Raw genomic sequence first — 25,926 nt, 5'->3', positions numbered from 1 at the left:
TGTGTTTAAGGAACTTTACCCATTTTCACATGGAATAGTCATCAACAACAATGAGTCGATACTTTTAACCACTAGTAGAGGCAAATTTTACTCATCCAAATAAATCAAGGGGTAAAATTTGAAGTGGTCTAGAAGTGGAAATAACATTCTTTGAAGAGAATGATGATTTAGTATGTTTCCCTTTCTCATATACCTCACAAAGAACATCTAATTCAAATGTTAGATTTTGCAAACCTTTGACTAGGTCAAGTCTTTTCAACTTTGAGATTAATCTCAAATTGGCATGTCCTAACCTTTTGTGTTATATCAATTATTTTTTATTCACTAACATGAGACACTTTACTTTTTGTTTTTCCAAATCTGATAAATTTAATTTATAATTATTGTTTTTCCTCTTACCACTAAAAAGTATAGATCCATGTGTTTGACTAATTGTCTTACATGATTTTTGATTGAAGACAATATGATAACCATTGTCATTTAATTGACTTATGTTCAGTAGGTTATGCATTAGTCATTTTACTAGTAGAACATTTTTAATAGAAGGAATGGAACCATTACCTACTGTGTCACACCATATGATCCTACCGTTCTGATTTCCTCCAAATCCTCTTTCCTTGAGGGCCAGGTTTTGGAACATAGAGTTTTCTCCCATCATGTGTCGTGAGCATCTACTGTCCATGTATCATGACTGGTGTTTCAACTTTGTTTCTAAGGATATTTGCAAGATATATTATTTTGTTCTTAGGTACCCACATTTGATTGGGTCGTGGTTTGTTAGTTCTGAAAGGTGTCTTGTTTTCCCATGTTTTCAACATAGGACAAGTTCTCTTATCATGACCTTTCTTTAAGAAATATACCCAAGTAGTTTTAGCAAATTTAAACTTTGGATTTTCCTCTGGTTCATCAAAGCCAATACATTTTATGTTGTTCTTATAACACCATAGATCATGGAAGCTTGTTTGATTATGTCTATGCCATTCGCTAGAAAATCTTGAAAGGCCTTTTCGTACTTAACAAAATTACACACACCTACTTATGAGGTTTTTGAGATATTATCCTTCATAGTTAGATTGTCCTTTTGTGTGTCTTCAAAATCCTTTTCAATGGAATTATACTTATTTGTTAAGATGTAGTGAATTTTTATGAGTTTGTTGTTTTTTACTTTTGAAGAAACATTGTGATTCTTGTTCAAAAACTCATTAATATACTTATAAGTTCATTGTGAGATATATCAGATAATACCTCAATTTTCTCATCAATAGATTCGTTTTTTGAGTCATAACAAACATCTGTGATTAGAGCTACGTTTGCATGTTCTTCATCTTCATCAAAATCATCTAAGGTAGCCATTAGACTTTTCTTCTTTTTATTGAAGTCTTTTTTTTAGAGTTTCCTTTCTCAAGCTTAGGGCAATTTTTTTTGAAATGTTTCGGTTTTTTGCATTCATATTAGAGGATTTTCTTCTTTTCTATTTTTTCTTTTCTTTCTCTAATATTTGTTGATGATCTGAAATCCTTTTTGGGAAATGATTTCTTGTTGTTGTTCTACATGCGCTGAATTTTATTTAAAATGAATGATAGTTCTTCATCATCCGAGTCTTCACTCTGATCTTCTGATTCACTTTCCTCTGAGTCCTCCTTAGCTTGTAGAGCCTTGGAATTTGCTCTTTTTTTTTCCTTTGAATTTGAGAGCCAAATAATTTGATTTCCTTTTTTTTTTGGTTTATCTTCAACTAGTTCTATCTCATGGGATCTTAGTGAACTCATGAGCTCTTATAGAGGCAATTTGTTAAGGTCTTTATCCTCTTGAATTGCAATTACTTTTGGTCTCCACTTCCTAGGTAGACTTCCCAAGAACTTCTTGACATGATTAGATGTAGTGTAACTCTTTTGGGGATCCTTTAGTCTGGAGACTAGAGTTTGGAATTTATAAAACATTTTCTCAATGTCCTCATCCTCTTCCATCTGGAAAAGTTCGTACTTCTTGACAAGAATATTTGCCTTAGCTTCATTCACTTGTTTATATCCTTGAGACCGAATTCTAATTCCAATTATAGAGAGAAAAACACACAAAAAAGGATGTTTGAATTATGTTTTGTTTCAAAAAATAACTCAATTAAAAACAAATTAAAAACTAGTGATGTTGAAAACAAGAATAAGTAAAATGATAAGTAAAGAGGTAGGGAGAGAAACACAAGCCAAATTATCCTAGTTCACCTCCAACATGGTAGCTACTTCTAATCCCTTCACACATATGATTTAATCCACTAATCACCAACAGTATCACACGTCCACTGAACGCCTTCTAATCAAACTGTTTGTGTTCAAGTCTTCTCATCCTTCTAACTTAGTATGGTTAAGTTGTTGAGGACGACAACCAATACTAGACCAACTTACTGTTGAGACAAAATCTCTTTCAAATGTTTTAATGATAACAAAATTGTTTCAAAGATTATGATTATATGTGTTATCTAACTTGTGCTATTGAGTGTATCAAATTTAGAAAATAGATCCCTCACCTTCTTGGTCATATGAAATGCTTTAACTCATATTAATATGTCCTCTACGTTAGAGGATAAACAAAAAAGATGATGAAATTATGACCTCTATAACATAGGATAAACAATGCTGAAGAGATGATGAATTTATGCCAGAGGATAAAAATATGGAAGAAAGGATGAATTTATGTCCTCTATGTCAGAGGATAAACAACGCAAAAAAGAGGATGAACTTATGTTGTCTATTCATCATTGTACATGAGAAAATGAGTAAAAGTATCAAAGTACAAAAAGTGATGTCCTTGACTTATAAGGCAAGACTATACATTTGTTGGGAAAAAAAAGTCAAAAGTGCAAGCCACATAAGAATTAATGGAAGTCTCATCCTCCTATCCAAGGATAGATTGGAACACTCATCCTTTCAGCATTCTTCTAACAAGGACAGTTGAATGACATATTTGCAATTCCAAATAAAGACCATGGACAATCATCTAAGTCTTCAACGAATACTTTGTGTTTCTCCTCATATTTGAAGCACCATTACTTCTATAAATCCAAATGATCTCATCTTCATTATACACAACAAACATCATAAAAGCAAAAGATAAAAGTTATGAAAAGCAATCTTATCCTCAACATACTTTCTACTAATCTTAATTATATCTTTTGATATCATCCTCTTAGAAAGTATATCATTGTGGAAGAATCCACTCATGTCAATTTTTCTGAAACAACTTGTATATCCTCAAGTTAATATTAACTTGCTAATATTTGTGTAAATGTTGTAAAACAAGAAGATAAATTGTATATGTAAGCCTAGTGAGGCTAAGAAAATACACAATGAAAATCCTTTCAAGAGGACAAGCATTTTTAAGCCACGGTGAAAAACTCACAAGTAAGTGACGACTGGACGTAACCCATTTTAAGTGAACCAGTATAAGTTTGGGTGTATCATTTTCTATACTCTCTTCTCTTTATTTTGTCAAACTATCATTTGAGCTCTAAACTTATATCCTCTAACATCCATCTATTATCCTCACACAAATGATATATTTTTAAAAGAAAAAGAAAATTAAAAAAAGTATAATATCTCTATTAAACTCCACTTCTAGTGATATTTTAGCTACTTCAGTTACAACAATGTTTAAGATGGGTTTCTGAAAAATTCTCACATAAGAGTATTTACAAAAATTTTCTTAGAAAGTATTTTAGGTTTCTCAGCACTTAGAGCTAATACAATTATATAGTAAAGCAAGATTAAGAACTTGATGAGCAATTTGCAAATGGTTGATTTGCAGGAACTATACATGAAAAATATGAAATTTAGTTCATAAAAAGATCAAGAATACAACCTAAGAAAAATAAAGTAGAATACATCAACATAAATATATAAAGTTAAGTTATAACCTTGAAATTCATCTTTCTAAATGTGAGAATAATCAATTCAAAGTCAAAAATAAACAACCGCCAAGTCTTTTGCCACTATTTTATTGGAAAAAATAACGATATGAGTTTTAATCTAAACTAAACTACTAAGTACTAAGTTAATAATTAATACAAGTTTCAATTCCAAACTTAACTACTAAAATTTCATGATACAAACGGAAAAACTATGAAGGTAGTAGCTTACCAACTCACAGGTGTGAAACATGAGTGAATTTTTTATAGTTCTCAACAATGATGGGCATTTAAACTTGGTGACATATCAAACACAACAATTAGTACATTGTAATTCATAAATTGAGTAAATATAATTTAATGAGTGTTAATTTGTCAATTATCAAGCACAAACCACACATATAAAAATTGTTGGCAGCAACCAGCCAAACAAATATCAGTAAATCATGTTCAAAATAATGCAAAGCAAGCACAATCTTCAGGAAAAACATGAGACTCAAAATATAGGCATGTGTTGTGCAAGTATGAATCATATGTGACTTCAAAAAGCTCAAAATATTTGAAATTAGCATGTAATTAAATAAAATTGAATTAGTATTGTTAGGTTTGTTAGTAAAGCTCAATTACTTACTATATAAATAAAACAAAGTTAGTATAAAATTCTTACTTAGAAGGAATTTAAACAGACCTAAAAGCAGTTGTTCCACCAATAACAAGCTCAAGCCTTCCACCACTAGTTGTTGAGCTTTGTTGAAGTTTTACAATGAATAAACGGTTAATAAATTATAACTAATTTAAAACAATACCTAATAATCTAATTAAATAAGTACATAGACATATTAAAACCTATCAGACCATTCTCAGATATCTCAAAATCTTCAGTCAAATTGACTTGAAAGTATGAGAAAAAGGGTTCAATGAACTCATATTTGTGTCTAAAACCCTCTCACCTGTGCTGAAGGCACTCTCTGAAGCTCCAATTGACACTAATGTGACCAAATTTTCTTTTACCATTACAGCCAAAATGGGATAACGAGCATAGTTTTTCTTTCACCAAATGAAAATGCCAAATTTCTCACCATCCACTAATCAAGGGTCAGTTAAGTACCTCTCAAGTTCATTTGACTTATCAATATTATCTTTTTCTTTTATGTGTTGTTTAAAGGCATTTTCCTGTACAAAAAAATGGACTTTTAGGTTGAGCAAATTTTTCAACAAGGGAAATGCTTTCAGATTGAACAACAACAATTACAGACACTGTTAGAACCAAGTTGGTTTAAAAAACAATGACCCTTAATTGTTTTGATGATAACAAAAATTATTTCGATGGAACAATTTATTGCGGTAATAAATTTAATTAAATGTGCATCATTTGATGAAAAGATAAGATAAACAAGGAAATCAAAGCAATGCTCTGAAATATCTATTAAGTTGTAACTGACTCTAATAAATGTGTTCTCAACACACCTCTATTGAATTTGTTAATACAAGCTCACTATGATAATTTTTCGTCTGATAACCTTGGTATACGAATTGACCGTCTGATAAAGTCAACATTCGAACATCGCATGCTCGTCATAGTAGACTTATGATCTAACTGAAGAAGCGCATGACATCCTTTTATGGTGTCATCCTCTAGCCTTCATGTCATTTCTATCAAGATACACTGAATCAATTATGAAGACGAATTTGGACAAGTTATTAATGATGATTCAAGATCTTTGAAAATTTGATACGAGTTATTATTTCACATGTTGATTTCATACAATTACATCAACGATTAGAAACTTTAATGTACTAAAAGCTTCTCTATAAAGTTAGACTCAAATATTCTGGATAACTGTAATTTTAACTAGGATTATCATGAATTATTATAATTATAACACTATCCACAAGTTGTGGCTTGTATGCTTTGTTCGGTCTATGACTCATTCGTACTTGATGATATTTGTAAGACTTTGATTTGGATGACTTCACTGAACAACATGAAGTGGTAAACTATCATTTAGTTTTGTTACCAACGATAAAGATTCATGAAACTTTGGTCTCAATGTATCATAAGGTTGATATGTTCCAATTCATGAAACTAGCATGGTCCATTTTTTATTTGAATTAGGTTTGACATAAATTTGTGTACTTGAAAATGTGTCTTTGGCAAAATTATGAAAAGATTCTTTTCTCATCCTCAAGTTTCTAAAATACTCTCAAATTTTATCTAGATTAGCTGATCCAGAGATGTATTTTGTCTCAAAAATTAACTCACATTTTTAAAAGTAATTGAAACTAGACCTTTGATTTCCAACAGTTTAGACTAGTTAGGGTGTTTGGACCGAAACACGCGTGACTCTCTAACCCTACTATGATTTTGGTTATTTTAACCTTTTCCCCCAAACCAATAGGTGTCTTAGAAATATTAGATATTATTTTTCAATTTTATCTTAGATATAATTAAAATGTTTTGTTTTTATGAGATCATTTAGAGTAGAGTAATTATTTCTTTTTGCATTGAAAAAAAAGAGAGAATCTGTAAAAAAAAATAATAATAAAAAAATAAGAGTATTTTGAGACAAATATGCATTAATAAACGATTCTTTCATTTGTGTGCAAAAACTTTAAAACACTCGAATGAAATGGAGGGAGTAGCTCTAACATGAATGAATGGCCAATTGTCACCATAGCATTTGATTTGATGAGGGTAATATGCTTCTTTCAACAACAATCTATGGGATCAAGATCAACTCCTACCAATATCATTTTACAAATTTTATACTTTTCTTCCCTCTTACTAATACAAAGATTTTTGGCCCAAATGAACATCCATATAGATAATCTAATGAAAATTAGAGGTCAAAAGAAAATGTTAACAAGAATTAGGAAACCTACCCTGCCCTTTTGCTATCATATTACCAATACAAATATGGATGCCACTTAAAAAAAATAAAAGAAAAAAATCGGAGTGTGGTGGATTTACAACATGGTATTTTAATCAGCAGCTGCTGCATTGAGGACTAACAATAATCATGTAAAAATTGGAAGCCTGCATTCTCAAGTAGTTCTTCAGGAGGTTTTACTTTTGGAATTGTCTTGTCTTGATGTGAATGAGAAATCTCTTCAACAATAATAGGAAGACTGCATTTACAAAACATTGAAAGCTTAAAATTTGAGTTTCCAATTAAAATAAGGTAGATTTTAGGATGGGAATTTGGTCTACGGTGGAATGATGTTTGAAAATCGTTCAAAACCCTAACAATGAACTATTAATGCTGATCCACACAATTGAGACGGTGACCCAATCAGTGTTGGTTTGGCGAACAACAAGAAAAACGAATATTAAAGCTTCAAAACCCAAGCTTCTACTTAAAGGTGGCGACAATTTAAACGATTTTCAAGTATCAATCCATCGTAGACCACACGCGGAAATTCCCCATCGTAGCAGGCCTTAAAATAAAGTTTATTTCTCACGTGTACATGCATATGTGTGTATCACATGAAGTTTACCTTGAATTATCTTCTACCAAGAAATATTTGTCATCATCAACTACATCATCTGTCATTAGCAGCTTTAATCTAGTAGTGACCTGCAGAAGTATATAACAGTAATTTCAATAATTAAGTATTCAGAGAAAAAAGAGATTTTTGTTTTACTTTTATCATTTTATGCAACTTACTTCTGATGATACACTTTTGGTATTATCATTTTCATCCCAATATAGTGTACATATTCTATAAAGCTGTTGAGAACTCAGGACCTGAATTCAGCATGTATAGATGTTAGAAAAACATTAAACCAACTTGTTATGTATATCATTATATATTTATTTTAATATACAGTGCATATAATGTCCTGCCTATGTAAGCATATTAAAACAAGTTGAAGTTCAGCTCTTGTTTCACATACTCAAGATTTAGAAAAAGTTAAAGATGCAAGTATTTGTTAGATTTATAATGAATTCATGTTTAGATTTATCTTACAAATATGTTAATGAATTCAAAACTTTAGTTTACACCTATTATTATCATTCACTCATATTAGAGGAAAATACTTACAGGGCAGATGTCATTTGTAAGATCATCATAGGATAGTTCATCCTTCTCTAGAGCAACCTGGAGAAATTATTGCAACCAAATTAAGACGGGAGAGAACTACGTGCTCGAGGATATAGGAGATTTCTTGTATTGCATTCTAAATTTATAGTATACTAGTAAAGACTTCATGCTCTTGCACGGATCTTGGAAAAAAATGTGAGAAACAGATGTGTGAAATTCCGTCGCGCGTCATTAGAGATAAGACTTTTCTTATGATGGATAAAATATATTACTCAGGATGCATATACAATGATAACAAAATACCAAGTAAGGTAGTGTCCTTTTTTATTTGAGCTTATTTACTGGTATAAGCACTTGTGGCATACTTTCGGAGAGCTTATAGAAACAACTTATGACATGCCTATAAGTTGTTTTTAGCTTATTTTCATAACATCTCTAGGATAACTTATGAAAACAACTTATAACCTATATGAAAACAATTTGACCTTTTGATATAGAAATAGTTTATACATATTCACTTATCACTTATAAGATAAGTATTTATGCTACAAGTGCTTAATTAAGTTGTTAATCCAAACAAAAAGAAAGATTAACTAGTCATCACACTATGATATCTATCTATAAAGAAGAAGAGTTTGAAGCAGAAGTGATAGGCATACCAAGAATCTAACTGCTTGTTTTGAATGGTTAAGTTCATCCAAAGATGTGCCAACATACTGTAACAGAAAGAATTTCATTATTCACATAATGCATTTGGCTTCAATATACCAATGAAAGTTTAGAAAAGTGTGAAGATATTGTATACCTCTTCCGTTACTTCAATACACCATAGTTCTAGTTCAGCTAGCCCTGATTTTATATATTCTCCATGGTTGAATGTGCAGCATTCTCTATGCAATAGAAGGCTGGAGAACATATAATTCCCAACACATAAGTCAACATAGACGCTTATAATAAATCTTTTCACATAAAAGACGCCAATACTCTGTTTGGCAAGGCAAAACTACAAGCTTATAGCAAATAACTTATAGTGTATAAGTTCGTATGGAAAATAGGATTGTTTGGTAATAGTAGTTCTCTATTAGTTTATAGCATTTTTTCGCTAGCTTATAGCGTTTTTTCAGATGTTGCTTCAAGTAACATTTGAACTTATAAACTAGTTTTTCCGACATTTGCTTACCAAACAGAGTCCAAATGAAACAAGAGACTTACCTATTAAAGATTTCTGCATTGATGTATTGAAAAGTCTGATTAAATATTTTTTGAATTAAAATGGGAGGCACCTGAGACAAAACACAAAATTTTTCGTTTGCTTTATAACTTAATAACGAAAAAACAGGACTTAAAACACAAGGAATGTAAAGATACTGATTCACTGCACTATCAAACCTTCACATACATAATTTTCTTTTAGAATATTGAGAAATCTATTAAGGCATTCAGTAATGTTGAGCCATGAACCAGCTGGCTTGCCGTTGTCGTTTTGCGTTCTGTGCTCCTGAAGTCGTAATAAATATATAAGTGGAATAAAAGAGTAATGTCACTAACAAAGTCAACAAGACACAAATGCTGAAGAAATATTCAAGCCAACCATGATTTCCAATTTTTCTTTTTGCTTAAATGAAGAGACAAAAAAAAGAATATATCAAAACAGCAACCCCGCTTCAAAAGAAAACAGATACGAAAAAATACAAACAAAGAACACACGAGATTTGATCATGGGATTCAACCAATTGGACCCATGTGTTCAACGATATTTTGATGAACATTGATATCATACACATGGAAATACATAAAAGACACACTTGGTAAAATATATAACCAACCATCATACCTGAATGCAAGAAGAAAGCAGAGGAGACAAATCTTTCTTCATATTTTCTCGAACGATTCCATATATCTTTTCCACATAAGCTGCAAGCTGTTGCTTGAAGAGCAAAGCTGGATACTTTGCATCAACTTGATTTATTACATCAAATGCACTACTTGAAAGACTATTGGATGAGCGGAAACCCTGAGAAACAAAATTGTATTTCATATTTGAGTTTAATTTCATTCATTATGCGTAACTATAATCATTGATTACAATATGAGGCACAGATCATTAATAAGTATTTAGACTGATACCATATTGTTTTTTTGACAAGAACCATATAAAAAATGCATGAACTATGCTTAATACTATTAAAGGACAAGTATATCATTTTCCTCTTAAATTGACACAAATTGTTATTTTAGATCAAGGTGTGTGATAGAAATGTTACTGAATTACCAAAGGGAGTTTCTTGATTTCATAGACCATTCAACGATATTTTTCTTTTCTTTCATTTTCTTTGCAATTTATTGCTAATGAAATTTAGACATTACAAAGTAAAATGCATACAATAGAAGATGTTATGGATAATTAGGAGGCATACACATCCTACTACTTAAAATCTTTCAATTATTGATCATATAATGTGGAGACATTGCATTGACTCATCAATACAATGACCAAGTAGAATCTATAAACTAAACAATACAATTATACGTAAAAAAATATATTAGTATGCAATTGACCCAAAAGTTCACGTGGAACTTATGTTCAACACATGTTGAATTAGATAGTTATAATTAAACTCAGTACCTGGGTCATCCTCCCAAAAAATGATGTTGGAGTCGGTGGTTTTCGTGCTGGTACTCTTAGACATCGCTGAAGGTGGAAAAACAAAGCAGATGTATTGGACAACCAATAAGCCATACAATTGTTATTATCTTGATCCTGAAAAAATGTTGCATGTAATACCATGTGAGACTTTGTGAATGTAAGAATAGAAAATGTAAGGACACAAAAATAAAGAATTTAATACTTCCATTGAAAAAGAAAGAAATCATTCTAAAAGATATGAAAGTAGATTCTACATCATTGAACAAGTAGCTTCAAATAATTTTCCGTGCTAAAATTCTCATTTTCAATTTCATAGCGAAATTTTACTCTACACTTTTCAAACAAATTCCAAAATTTGATATGCTTTGATTTGATCTCTAACAAAGACAATAAATTGTTTGAGTAAACAGCAAGTTACCTCTATGGCAGAACCGATTATCTGAATAAGACGATCAAATATACTTGTTTTATCTGCTTCAAAAGATTTCCAATGTAGCAAACAATTATAAAGTGTAAATGCTGCAACAGGTTTCCCTTCAGAGAATCCAAGATCTTTTGTCACACATTTGAAAAGTGTATCTACACTTTCCTACGTTCAAACAAAGCATCAAAAGGGTAATTTAGCTATAAGTCGTGGAAGTATAAAAAATGTAACTTCAATATATTAAAAAGGTTTAAATATATTTTGGTCTCCGTAAATATACTCTTTTTTACTTTTAGTCTCTATATTTTGTTTTTTGTCTTTAGTCCTTGCAAATGTACACATTCTTTTACTTTTGAGCCTTGTTTTATTTTAGTCTTGGAAATATTTGCTTATGTTGGAAATCATTCTGTAATATGTAGAACATTTGATTTTAGTCCCTCCAATATGAGCTACATAAGGACTAAAATTAATATTACATAGATACTACGTGAACAATTCCAATATGAACAATGTATTTACAGGAAATAAAACAAAATAGCAAAGACCAAAAGTAAAAAAAAAATATATTTGCAACTTTGCAAAGACTAAAAACAAAAAAAGTTACATGGACTAAAAACAAAAAATAGCATATTTAGAAGGACCAAAAATATATACAAACTTATGTAAAATCAACAATTGTTTCGCTAGAGAATACTTGATGTCTCTCCAGGTGAGATCTCCTCACAGATTCTGAACCAAGTGTTTTTACTGTTGTAGAGATCACTGGTACCTATAGAAAATTGACTTTTTTTCAAAATCATGGCAAAGGATATGCAAGAAACATTTTTTTTCTCTTGATAGTAAATACAAAAACGACATAAATTACAAGGAAAGAAAAGGGGATTTGAATTCTAAAAACAGTTTATTACCTGATGACCATTTTCCAAAGGCTGTGTAGTAGCAAAAGGAGAAAAATAAATTAATATAAATCTCCAATTAAGGTAAAAAGGATGATAGTACTATGAGACTTGAGACAGATAATTATTTATTCACATCACTCATTAACTTGTTTTAATTGAAATTTTCCAAACTGTCCTCAATTATATATGAAGAAACAACTAACAATGTAATTACTTAGGACCAGACTTAAATGATTAATTATTTAATTGAGCATAATTTTAAAAATATCAATTGAAAGTAACTGGTGGGAGTTGTGGATATATAATTAAGAGTAACAACAGCCTCCTATAATAAACAATGTTTTTTTATTTATTTACCGGAATTACAGGAGGTGAGGACTTTTCTGACATTCTCTTGGACGAAGAACTCAACAGCGCTTGCTGCCGAAAAATTTGATTCTCAGATTCCATATCAGAAAGTTTTTCTTCAAGCCTGGTATGAAACAATGGTAACATATACAACCAATTAAAACGCAAAATATGCATTTTAATGCAATCTTGCAATAACAGACACAAAATCTGTTATAAGAACCTTTGCATATATGTCTTTAGCTCAATTATCTTTGATTCTGTCTCTATAATTTGATTCATTCGCTCCTCGCTAATCTTGCTACTTTCTTCATACTTCTTTTCTGTCTCATCAATTTTCTTTTCCAATGAATTAACCAGACCCTGCAAAGTATCATAAGCAATACTGATAAATAATTATGGATATAACGACGAATTGCGAGAAATAAATTTCCAATCCTTGGCGTAATTTATACCTTAAAATGTTCTTTTTCTTCAGTAAGTTTATTAATCACTTCATTGTCAGTAAAATTAGCAGGAAACTCCTGTTCAGTTTTCTTTTCCAATGAATCAACCATCTCCTGTAAAGCCCCGAAAGTAACAATAATTTTGAATACCTCGACACGTCTTGTTTCATAGATTTTCCAAACACTTTCTATGTAATGCTTACCTTGAGTTGTTCATTTTCTTCACAAAGCTTATAAATCTGTTCATTGTCAGTAACAATCTCATGAAGCTCCTCTTTAGCTTTCTTTTTCAGTGAATGTACAAGCTCCTGTAAAGCACCAAAATCAACGATAGTTTCAGATACTACAACACATCTTGATGCATAAATTTTCCAAACAGTTTCTATGTAATCCTTACCTTGAGTTTTTCATTTTCTGCAGTAAGCTTATTGACCAATTCATTGTCAACAACATGATTTTCCTGTATTGTTGGAGATTGCTCAGCTACTTTCATGGCAGCGTCACGTTCCTCAATGAGTTTTGCCTTAGTTTCTTCGAACTTAAGCTCCATCTCTTCCAAAGCACATTGTAATTTTTCATTTTCCTGTGTCTTGGCTTCCTCAATATCACAATGAACCAAAACAGTTAGAATGTCAGTAAAATAATATAATCGAAACAACACTGTTAGAAGTAAAAGAACCAAATTGACATTAGTATACTTGAGCAACTTAGGGTCTGTTTACTTTCTAACAACATTTTAGGTTTTCATTTTCAATTTTTAGTTTATATGTAGGTGGATGGAATGCATTTGGTAATTAACTTTTGGTTTTAATTGTAATAGAGAGGTAATGGAAGCCAACTAGAGATAATGTATTTTCGAAAACACTGAAAACAGTGTTTTGAAATTTTTAGAATTTTCAAAATACATTATAAAAAATTTACATAATGCCTTCTCTAGTGTTTATTTTGTCGGTGGAAATAGAAACAGGAAACACCTAAAGTAAATGGTTCCTTAATTTCCTACTTTGGCATTTTCATCTGCTACGAATAAATAAATTACCCTCATTCTCTTCTCTTTTTCTAGACACAAAGTTAGTTCCTCAACTTGCTTTTCCAGGACGACCTTTGCAGCTTCTAGGGCCTTGGATTCCTTAGCAGCCTACATGAATTTAAATATATTTCCAAAAATGAAAACAAATAACAGATGATATAGTATTCACATTTAGGAAACATATAGCACTACAAGTTTGACATAATGGAGGGAGAAAATAACACACTTTTCATGAAATCATTTTTCACAGATACATTTTGTTATTAGTTAGTATAAAAATTGAATTTTGAAAGAATTATTTTATCTAAACTGAAGCAGTACAATAATAGTGTGATATAAAGAATTTTTCCAACACTTGAAATGGGCAAAAAGTCAAATAACACTAACAGTTGCAACAAATAACACTTGTAATATCTAAAATAAACATAAAAATGCTCAAAAATGTCAATTACTTCTGAAATAAGGAGAATAACAGAAGCTTGTTTATGTAAGAAGAATTAAGAAAATTAAACAACAGGAGAAGATGAAACACCATTTTAAGTTTTCGAAGTTCTCGACGTGCACTTGTTCTCCTCCAGGAACACTGTACAGAGATTGTTGCTTTCTTCAAACTTTGGAAATATGAATAAGCTAAATAACATCTGTAGTGACCCTATGATTGAAAAAAAAAACACATTAGTTTAAGCATACTTTATGCATAACAGTTCACCAAATATAAATATATGATGGCATTTATATAATCAAAAATTATATTTCAACACACAATTTTTTTTTTAAAATTGAATGGTTAATTACGTTTAGTAGATGGTTAATGAATATAATAAAGTATTGTAACTCATTAACTATCTATTAAACATAATTAACCACAATTTTGAACGTCACTAACCACGATTAATAGACTTTCAAATATACATATCCATTAACCCAACCAAATTAGGTTAAAAAATACATGATTTCCAAGTGTTCAAATATACATCCTATCCAATAACCACAATTTGTATTTGAACGTACACCTAAACTGTGGTTAATTGTGTTTAGTACATGCTTAATGAGTTGCATCACCTTGTTATCTGTAATAATCATTTATTGAACATAATTACATAGTATTTAAAATGCATTAACCATCCAAATTGTTGACGAAAATTGTTGTCCTATTTTGTGTCAAATTAATAGAGCTCTTATAATAATGAAGCTTATTGCAATGAAAGGAAGGGTAAGCAGAAGGTTCAAATTTCAGTTGAGACATCTAATTAGCAAAGAGAGTGAATGAATTTTGAAATAAGCTAAGAAATATAAAATGGATGGTCTTAACCATATGATTGAAAAGAAAAGAAAGGTAACATAGTGAATGTTTTTGTCCTCTTTAATCATGAAGAAAATGCCGACCTATCTATCCTACCTGAATAACAGTTGCGGCTTGTGTCCGCTTCCGGAATCTAAGTTCATTTCTAGCAGCCATCCCTCTCATGCCAGCTTGAACACAAACAGCTTTGGCATACGTAGTTTTATAAGCACTTTTTGAAAGATACATGCGGAATTGTTTCTGGATTATCAAAGATGCAGCATCCCTTCTCATGCATTCATACCGATGCCTTGCAAGTTGTCCTATATTAAATTCATAACATATGTAAAACTAAATGATTTAGAAAACATATAGTCAAAATTATTGATACATAGTAGTGAACTATAAACAGTTCTTGAAGGATTCACATAATTGATACCTCTAATAGCCCTTTGTAGTTCTGTGGCAGAGAACCGCAATAACTTGTAGCGTTTCTCACAAATAAATGTGCGACCTTTTTTCTGAATAACGATTGCAGATTTTCCTAGAACCTCGGCACGGCATGCATCTAGTTCTGCCATTTGACCAGCTCTCAGAAACACTTTTGTTTTTCCAATCTGCAATGGAAAGAAATTCAGCAAGAGTGTAACTTAAATCAATGGAAAGCGGAAAAAATAAACTCAAAACAACATTTTATTCTAATCCTTATTTTCATACAAAATGTGTTAGAAAAATTTAGCAACATCATCTATGATTCATGTAGCCAGTTAGTAAAGAAAAATGCTTTAACTGAGATTAACATAAATTCCACGATGACATGAATTAGTACCTGATAATTTTTAAGGTTTGATTTATCTAGAAGCCTCTTGCAAGCTGTCATCTCATCAGGGCTGCACATATAAGGTTATTATTAATTGTTTTCAGATATTCCATAATCACATTTGTCTATATTACCACAAAAAGAAAACACTGAAAGGGGATGAAAGTCCCTTGAAGGCACTGGTGAGCTTGAACAAAATTTTTAGAGTGCCGAATTTTTAAAATTTTAATTGATAGATTAAACAAAATATTTTATTGTATATTAAAATTTTAAGTTGTAAGTCTGTAATGTAAACACACAACAAATTTACAAACACAACAGAGGGAGAATTAGACTGAGAAACTAAGTTTGTTAGAGATAGAGCTACGATTGTAACATATGAGTTTGATTCTTTATTCTGGAGAGGAAAAAAATTGAACACCAGTTTGGTTGAGCTTTTACAATTTTTCTCACAAAATTTGAACCAAACCGATGAAGAACATGTTGATTTGGTTCTGTTTAATCGGATTGACATAAAAATTAAGACATTTATTTTAATATCATTTTTTCAAACATTATATTTTTTTTATAGTATTAAAACAATTGCATAAACTTTTTAAATGACATGGTACATAAACTACAATGAAAAACATAAATATATAAATGATCAAAAAATACTTAAATCCAACACAACTTTTAAGATAATATTGATATAGTGTGAAATAAAATATAATGATTTCATTCAAATATCGGTCCTCGATTTTAAATGGTATGAAACTATATGCAAATCAATAGAGGTTGAATTTATTTGATTAAGTTTAGTATGAATTTAATTGATTTCAATTAAATTTTGGAGTCTATAAATTAGTTTGATTTTTATATTCTAGACGGAACTCACAATAAACAATTAGAATTTAGGTCGAACGATATAGTGTTTTTTTTTTATTACGTTATTTTTTTTATAGTTTAAAAAAATTGTTCGGACTTTGTGGTGGCCGTGATCACTCCTAGTCCCAACAAAGCCTTGCAAAGTATAGTCCAGTGGCATGGGTTGAGACGCTGAAAGACTGTTAAGAAGGAGGTTCAAAGTTCGATCATCGCTACTAAATTTTTTCTATCCCCCTAACAAATTAACCACTGACATTTTCCTATAAAAAAACAGAAAGGGGATGAAAATACCATGATGTTAGAACCTTAGGTTCCAATATACTAAACCGTTGAACGAATTCATCAAAGTTCTTTCTAGTTGGAAATCCAGCACAACTTATCCTAATTGCCTCCATAACTCCCTGTAAATGGCATCCACAAAGTTTAAAGTCACACTTGAAAAAAAATACTCGTGTCATACTAGAGAACAAGGAGAAAATGCCATTGAACTCACCCCACATCGAAGCTGCTGCAACACATCGTTGTTCTCGAATATCCCTGGCTTAAGAAGATTATTTGGCTTTACGCAACGAATGTAGTGTGGCTCCGTGGCATTCAGTGTTTCAAGCAAAGATTGAAGTTGTTGCTAATAATATAAACATTAAGAATAAAACTGATCAATAGTTACATAGAAAAAGGCTTATAATTTGCATGTTTGTGCATGTTTCAAAGAAAACAGACCTTAAACTGAGCGGCAATAGAAGAGAACTTTGTTGATTTAGTAGTTTCCTCAGGTAAAGGTGGGAAAAGTCCTGAAACAAAGGAGCACTTGGAAGCACAAAGCAGCGCAGCGTGCTCCGGAACAACATAATCTTTGTTTTTATCAAGGAAAAGATCAGTTTGATATGTGACCTGAAATAGAACATCATCATATGCTAAGCTGTTATAACTTCATATTTAATGGTTGATAATTTTGTAGACTAAAATGTACTTCTCACTTACATCACCAGCATAGTGATTGATTGTGAAGCCAGTTCGCGATAACTTCGGCTTGCTGAACCTCTTATTGTCCTTAAGCGTTTGATATAGCTTTTCGGCAAATGTTTCATGCGTTGATCTTGGAAACATACTACAAAGAATAAGCAGGACCATATATAAAAGAATGACTATAAAAAAATGTTATTGCTCAAAGTATATATATGCATGTGTTTGATGTCACTTTACTTGATGCAAAATGAAGAGACAAGCAATTCCATGTATAAAAGATTGACTAAAATACAAATATTTAAATATTATCATTTAATACATACCAGGCCTCATCCAGAAGAGCAATAACACCACCGGGTTTCTGAAGTTATAAACAAACATCAATTAGAAATATTAGATAGAAAATAACAAGAACAACTCATGGTCTTAAATTGCGATTTGCAACTGCAATGTTGCGGATTTTGAAATCTTTGCAATGGCATCGCAACTGCAGTGGCCACATTTTTTTGCAATAAATATTTGCAGTGTAACTGCAACGGGATTTAAAACCATAGTACAACTATAATGAAAAAGGTAGTAGAATTTTGTTATGATTTATTCTTCAGTTTAAACTTGTTTAAATAGAGAGAATATCAGAAGTTCTCTTCTTTGAATTTAGGACATATGTCATCAAATATAGGATTCTTAATACACCCCCTTATGCTAGGACATTTGAAGCATGACTTGAGTGGCCTGATAATAGGTTATCCAATAGATCTTGGATAGACTTTGATATCATTTTAAAATTTTGGTTGGACCTATCTCTACTCTAGAAAACCGACTTATAAAATGAGGGAGGCCTCCTACTTATAAACATTTTTTTTCAGATCAAAGGTAAGACTCTTAACAATACTAAATAACAGTCATCTTTAATCAATGATGAAAGCATTGAGATATAGATAAAATTACATTTAATACATGAATGAGATGGTGAACTAGTAGAACTTTCCTAAAATGACAAAATGGATGGAAGGGTGAATTGCACCTTCTCAATAAGATCAAGAACATCTTGATTATCAACAAACTCTATATAACTCCAATCAATTTCTTCCTTTGTATATTCCTCTTGCTCCATTTTAAAGACATGCTGCATATTGAAATAATGAAATGTTAATTGAGTCTATAGAAAATTGTTTAGCAGATAATGATATCCTACAAAGATGGAGATAGTAAAAGAATCAAACCTGGTTGAAATGTTGCTGTAACTTCTCATTTGTCAAATTTATGCAAAATTGCTCAAAGCTGAAAAAGATTGAGGAAATGTCACATACGAAAAGTTCAAAAAGTTAGTAATGTAAGCACAAAAGAAAAATCCAAGAAACTAACTACATTAGGGTTCATGTGTTTTTTTGTTCCTATTTCCACTTATAAAATAACATTAGCTAAGACATTATGAAAGTATTTGAAAATATATTTTAAAAATAAATTGAATATTTTTGAAAAGTTTTACAAAAATGTTAAAACATTATTTTCAGCATTTCTGAAAATGCATTATTTCTAGTTAACTTTCATCTTCTCTTTATCACAAATTTCACTCGAGCCACCAACATACAAAGTAAAAATTGAAAATGCTTTTAGAAAACTGTGAAGTGCAAATACAAACACAGACACAAGATAAAACTATAACATTGACACTGGTAATAATTTGAAAAAATTAATTAATTGAATGTAATCAAATTGTCGATGTTGTATCGGTATCTAACACTGACACATGTGAAAAAATCGGGAATCGGGACACAAGCTTCGTTCAGATGTGTCAATGCCACGAAATTAAACAAGCCATAAAATAATCCACCTCATAAACCTTTTCATGAATTATTATTCATGAAATTTCATATAAAAACTAGGTAAAAGTGTGATTAATCACCTGTTTGTCTTGAAACTCTCAAATCCATAAATATCTAGAACTCCAATTAAGTTCTTTGAAGTTGGATCTTGACCAATTGAGTTATTAATCTTGTCCACAATCCTGATTCAACAGATATTTTCATAATTTGAATTACATTAGCCAATGCATAATAATATGATGTTTTATAACAATCTATAAATAAATTTAATTTTTTTAATAAAGTTCACATAAATTACCAATCAAAAAGCCTTGAATAAACAATTTTTGCCAATGCATCTCTGCTGAGAGCTGCAGAATTTGGATCGAGACATTTCGTTATAGTATCACCACGAGTCACCATAACACGTTTGCAAAAAGAGTCTTCAAGGGACTTTTCATCACACCTAACAAAAGAATAAAAGAAGTTCTATGGATGTTATAGATTTAAATAAAAATCTTCCAGAGATACATTACAACAACAAGAGAGAAATGATTTTTAGATAACTAAAATTGAACAAGTCGTTCATACAGTAGTTAATTTCATTAATGCATAATTGAATATGAACCCGTTTGTTATAAGCTTTTTGAAAAAATGATAATCTGAAGAATTTTTTTTAATAATTGCTTCAAATGAAAAGTGTTTTTAATAGCTTCTCAAAAAAATGTTTTTTTTAATGATTTACATTACGGAACAACTTCTATTTTACTTTAATAGCTGTGTTTGCAATAGCTTGTTTCATAAGATAATCATTTTAAGCAAAAGATATCACTTTTAAAAATTTTCATAATCTAAAATAATCTGAAAAAATCATTTTTTTCGAAGCACTTTCTGAAAACATGAAAATCTAGAAAATAATCTAACAATTGATTTTTTTTTAAACTGATTTTAGTAGCTTCTAAAAAAGGTCATTTTTTATAACCTGCTTATTTTTGAAAATAGTGATTGACAAACACAAAACACTTTTTTAAAAAGTTTGTAACAAACAAACTCAAAATCTCTAAAAATTCATAGCTAACAAATTATTTTTTTACAATCTATAACAAATCGGCTTTTATCAGATCTAATCTAACTTCATTAACCACAAATTTAGGTGTGGTTTTTCATAATTATCATATGTTCATCTATATGTAGATTTAAACATTTAAAAATTGTGGTTATTTATGTTGAAGTTTATGATTAATGATTAACGAATTATGTACGTAACTAATTAACTATCTAATTAAACTAGGTTAACTATACGTCTGGAAAAGTTTTCGAAATAACAGCTTATAGAGTAAATTGACTTACATCAAAAGTTCAGCTGCAGTTTTGAGATGGAAATACGATCGTTCATCTTTAGGTTTAGAGGAATCCGTTCCTTCATCAACTGCCTTAACAAATTCAATGTTTCCTAGATGAAGTACAGCAGCAACTATTCGAAATATAGCATCCTGTTCATCAGAGTTGATTCCAACAACATCCATGGCTCTTCTTGTTGCAAGGTACTCTTTAGAATCATCCAATCCATCCAATTCAATGCAGTTAGATTGATTAAGATAATGAAAGCTTCTTGGATTTCCCAATTTGAACCTATCAATATCCTACACAATGAAAAACATGTAATTATGTATAAGACTTTAATATTTTGTTATTTAATTATGTATGTAATGTATGTACCTCTTGTGGTGCAGCACAAAGCATATAAAAGCAATGATAATTTCTCTCTGGATCAGAAACTTGACAAACACGTGATCGTTCCAGCAAATATGTTCTGATAGCAGCTCCTGAAATTCTCCCCTTTTGATCGAACTGAATCTCCACAAACTTACCAAAACGACTGAAATTATTTATACTATGTAAGCTTAGGACACACTTTAATAATATAAACCAATTAAGAGATTATAAAAGATTAATGAATACCTTGAATTATTATTCCTAACAGTCTTTGCATTCCCAAATGCTTCTAAAACAGGATTGGACTGCATAATTTCATATCATAAGCAGAATAAGTAAATAACATCTAAATTCTTAAGTATAATAGTATTTAGCTCACTTTTGATTAAAGGTGTTTCGAGTGTTGCAATATCTCATATAGACACGACACAGACACATGACGTGACCTAACACTTCTATGAGTTGGATAGATTGGATGATTCTAAAGAGTACTAATACAGACACCAGACACAGCACTGACACATCCATCACCTAAAATGTGTGTATGTGTTAGTATCATTTCTGGGGTTCGTGTCAGATTCATGTTTAGTATTAGTGTAATATCTAGTATCTGTGTTAGTGTTAGTGTTCAATATATATATTTAGTTTTCATACCTCTAGCACTTGTTGCTCCACAGACCTTCCCTCAGTTGCTGCTCTCCCTCCCAAATAGGCAAGATAGTGCATAAGCATCTTTGTACTTTCTGTTTTACCAGCTCCACTTTCTCCACTAACCAGAATAGCTTGGCTTCTTTCTTCATTTATCATCTTCCTGCAGTTACTTATCTCTTTTGGTCATTGCACTCACATCTTATTCATAATGTTGTATCATTTTGCAACGAATTTTGAATATTAACCATGGTGATGGATTATAAATAGAAACTGTTAAATGATGCAAACTCCATATTGTAGATGGATTATAAAGAAAATTTAGAGCAATGCTTAGAGCATTTATGCAAGTAGAAAAAATGATTTTTCTTCCAATCGTTAATGATCAGAGTTTAAAGAAATCAATGTCAATCAGTTTTACACTAATATCCAATGAGAGTCTTCTGTTTTGCCATGTCATCGCATTTTGATAAGTGTATTTTGAATTTAATTGTATGAAGTAGAAAAATAATGAGTTTTTATTGATTGTCAATGTAAAACAGATTTATATTGAGAGTGCAGAATAAACTCTTAATGGTTAATGCGCTACATATCTTAGAATTTGGGTTTGACTTAATTCGATCATACAAATTCGACTTAAAAGGTGAGGTATATCTGTCACTTATATAAATACATTTTTGAGTCATATCTCATCAAATGTGAGACTCTCAACACACCCCTTATGTCTACGACTAAACATCTAAAGCACGATCCAATAGTGGGTGGTCCAACGGATCTTAGATAAACTGTGATACCATCTTAGAATTTGAGTTCAGTCTAACTCAAATCTTATAAAAATATTTTTAAATCATATCTCAACCAATGTGAGACTCTCAACAACACATATATGCAATGTTCCATGGAGGACACAATTTAACATTATCTATAGTCAAAATTGGTATTTCAACTTCAATTTTTTTATGAACTATATAACTATTATGAAACTATTATCATCCTAAATCTATGAACACTTGAAATTCATGATTACCAAGTGATGACAAAAAAAACTGAGAGCAGCAACAAGATACCTATATGCATAACCTGCAATTGCAAAAGGATGTGGACTCTGCTCACCAAAAGCCGCACCTTTATACTTTGCCATTGTTTCATTTGCATACAAATGAGGTAACCTTTGAAAAGGGTTCACTGCTATCAATATGTTTCCTGTGTATGTCTGCATGCAATGCAATGCAAACACCATCACCAAAAGTTTAAGGCATTGTGACATCAAAACAAAAACACATCCTCAAAATGATTGTGATCTTACATATATTTCATTGATGGTATAACGACTTTGCAAATTTTGAAGTACTCCCGGTTCATGCAGATATGCAAGTCTTGTCATATCATCCACACCATTTGGTGGAAATTCAGGATCTTTGGGATAGATATTAGCTGTTTTACTCACAACCTGCAATACAAATATATAATAAGTATTTAAGTTTGTTATCAACATGATGCAGACACCAAATATGGTCTAATGTTACATACAAAAACATAATTTAGAGCGACCTATTTCTATACATACATGTTAATAGTTATGACTTATGAAGTATGCATGGATAATATTATATAGATTCCAGTAAACTCACCCTTGTTCCTGATTCAAAGCTAATGGTGAGCTCATGATCATTAGATTCAAGGATTTCTCCAGCTATCCAGGCATCATCATGGTCCTCAACCCAAACATGAGATCCAACAAAATAATTGAGTTGAGCAGCCTGTACATTCGAAAAGGAAATAAATGCTTCTATCATCATAGTACAACCTTGTTGAGGTTATATTTGCATCATCATAATCAAATGCTTATATGTAAATCTGCCTTTTGATACTTTTTTCTCAAATTACAGGTAAATGTCAATCACAAAAAAGTAAATACTGTAAAAACATCATTTTAATGATACAAGTTTAACAAATGTGCTTTTCCACATTTTCTAATTATTTAAAAAGATAAACTAATAGTACAACTATGTCTATTTTCGACTACTAGAAAAACATCATTTTCGGGCGGATTTTCAAATATATTTTACACTTTTTAAACAAACTTTTTAAAGAATTAGATTTCAGATTTCTTAGACATAATCTATTTTGTCTAAGAAATCAATGTGAGGAAATAAACTCATCAAAATTCTAAGAAAGTAAAATGAATTATTTTTTGGTAACTATATTATTGGTGCAAAATATCCACTAGCTTTCCTGATAACTAATCTCCACCGTAAATTTTGACTTATCACTTTTAGTATAATCTCTCCTCCAAACCACATTGTTTTGGTCTACAAGCCTCGAACCCAAAAATCTTGCTTAAAGAATCCGAGTTCAATTCGACTATAACCAATACGCAATCTAGGTTTGCAACACCAAAATAAAGCACTTTCCAGCAAGGAATTTCAACCACATCCATATTCCAAAACTAAAATCAATTACTCAAAAGTTTCTAAGACAAACTTGCACACACTAAGGAGAATACAAAGTGAATAGGAACTACTTATTAAACACAAAGTGAAGCTCAATTAAATAAAAAGGCATAAAAAGATCAAAAGCTAAATACTATTTAGAACATAAATTAAAGACTATAGATAATTACCATATTGTTAACTGAAATATTATTATGCACCCAAATCAGCTGCTCAAACCTTATATTCCATCAACAAAATCTATCAACCAACTTGGAATATTCAATCTCCAAAACTTAAAATAATGTGCAATGAAGTAATTCTCTTGCTGAAAACTTCTCAATCTCTTAACTTATCAAAGAAACTTGCAATCAATATATGATGATAAATCTTTCTTGTTATTAAATGTTGGAAGATATGTCGAGTCGAGTCGGCGGCGCGGCGGGAAAATATCGTTGCAGAAGAGGATTTATAATCACACAAGAAGAAGAAATCCAACCTATGCTAACCCCTCCTCTGCAACTATCTCCCCTGTATTCTTCCTTGTTTGTTTCTAAGACACAATAATAATCTTCTTGTTCCTTTGTATGTTCCCCAACAACAATGTGATGATGAATGTGTTGTTATAACATGATGACATCATACATGGTCATGTTCATGTTCATGTTCATGTAGTTAACATGCCATACTTCTTTGTTTCTTCACACCTTAAATCTCAAACAATAACAACACCCTTTTGTTGTTGTAATCCAAACTCATCATCATCATCATCAAATATTAAAAACATTTCTTAAAACATCATCATCGTTTGGCTTGTCTTGTCTTGTTGTTGATGATCCTATGATGATGAATCAAACCAAACAAACAAAAATGTAGAAAAAAAATATAATTTGTTGGGGACAATTAAAATTCAACACCTTTGTTTCAATAAAAGATAGCCACCATCATCATCCATGCATGATCCTACCAGTGTGGTAGTTTTTTAACCATTGAATTGAATCTCAATATCTCATAGCAAAAAAACAAAAACAAAAAAGAAATTAATTAAATTTTATTTTTTTCAGAATTGAACGGTTTAGAAAATGTCACATTTTTTACTTAGTTGTATTGTTTTGGTGCAAAGGTGGCATGTTAAGTAACAGATATGATACCCGTATTCAAGAAAAAACCGGAGATTCAACTAGTTTTTCTCACATGCTTCAATCTACACTCTTTTCTATATTTATATATAATATTATACTTTTTGTTGCTATAATGTTACTATTACTATTGTCATTATTGTTACTAAAAAAAAAATGGAAACAATGCTCATTAAAAATATGTTTAATTGAAGTTTTGTTTTGGTTCATCTATTTTATAGAGCCCAATATTTTGCTTCTATTTTGTCTAATATTATATTTTTTATAATTTTAATTTAGAAACTGATGATATCAATATCAAGGAAATTTTGTTAGGGATGATTAATTTTCTTCGAAGAATTTGGTCGATCATATTTTAGTGGGGTCTCTTCTAAAATCAACTCATTAGACATGGAGATCTAAATCAAACTTTAAAATTAAGCTCTTTTTGTAAATGAGAGATGATAACATACAAATCAAAAGTCTTAGATAAAAATACAAATAACTTTTTACATGTTAAATATATACATGTT

At 30.7% G+C, this 25,926-nt stretch overlaps 1 protein-coding gene and 1 long non-coding RNA gene across 3 annotated transcripts; one reads left to right on the top strand and one right to left on the bottom strand.

The window, feature by feature from the left end:
• Positions 1-6,544: 6,544 nt before the first annotated feature.
• On the bottom strand, positions 6,545-25,299 carry LOC101506415 (myosin-8). 2 transcript variants are annotated; one of them, XM_012712378.3, is made up of 40 exons: positions 24,467-25,299; positions 23,475-23,603; positions 23,150-23,293; positions 22,911-23,056; positions 21,850-22,006; positions 21,442-21,500; positions 21,199-21,358; positions 20,830-21,122; positions 19,799-19,945; positions 19,581-19,682; positions 18,898-18,955; positions 18,699-18,800; positions 17,998-18,035; positions 17,690-17,816; positions 17,429-17,599; positions 17,202-17,333; positions 17,000-17,109; positions 15,851-15,911; positions 15,461-15,638; positions 15,139-15,344; positions 14,272-14,391; positions 13,749-13,847; positions 13,107-13,298; positions 12,913-13,017; positions 12,719-12,823; positions 12,487-12,626; positions 12,273-12,387; positions 11,925-11,945; positions 11,711-11,785; positions 11,011-11,181; positions 10,572-10,706; positions 9,780-9,959; positions 9,345-9,443; positions 9,158-9,228; positions 8,751-8,850; positions 8,605-8,661; positions 7,946-8,002; positions 7,567-7,647; positions 7,397-7,476; positions 6,545-7,027 (listed from the first exon to the last, which is right to left on the bottom strand). In XM_012712378.3, the coding sequence occupies exons 1-40, from the start codon at positions 24,467-24,469 to the stop codon at positions 6,907-6,909; spliced, it is 4,647 nt and encodes a 1,548-aa protein (XP_012567832.1). In that variant the 5' UTR covers positions 24,470-25,299; the 3' UTR covers positions 6,545-6,906. The 2 variants fall into 2 exon arrangements, with proteins under 2 accessions (XP_012567832.1, XP_004516978.1); XM_004516921.4 differs by having other exon boundaries at positions 13,107-13,307; positions 24,467-25,298.
• LOC140919911 (uncharacterized) lies at positions 20,887-21,460 on the top strand. The gene is made up of 2 exons (XR_012162560.1): positions 20,887-21,023; positions 21,213-21,460. It is a non-coding gene; the product is annotated as an uncharacterized lncRNA (long non-coding RNA).
• Positions 25,300-25,926: the final 627 nt, after the last annotated feature.

The sequence above is a fragment of the Cicer arietinum genome, chromosome 4 (genome assembly GCF_000331145.2).
Source record: "Cicer arietinum cultivar CDC Frontier isolate Library 1 chromosome 4, Cicar.CDCFrontier_v2.0, whole genome shotgun sequence".
Classification (NCBI taxonomy): Eukaryota; Viridiplantae; Streptophyta; class Magnoliopsida; order Fabales; family Fabaceae; genus Cicer; species Cicer arietinum.
The sequence above is the reverse complement of the archived record's forward strand: the minus strand, read 5'-3'. Positions and strand labels throughout refer to the sequence as shown.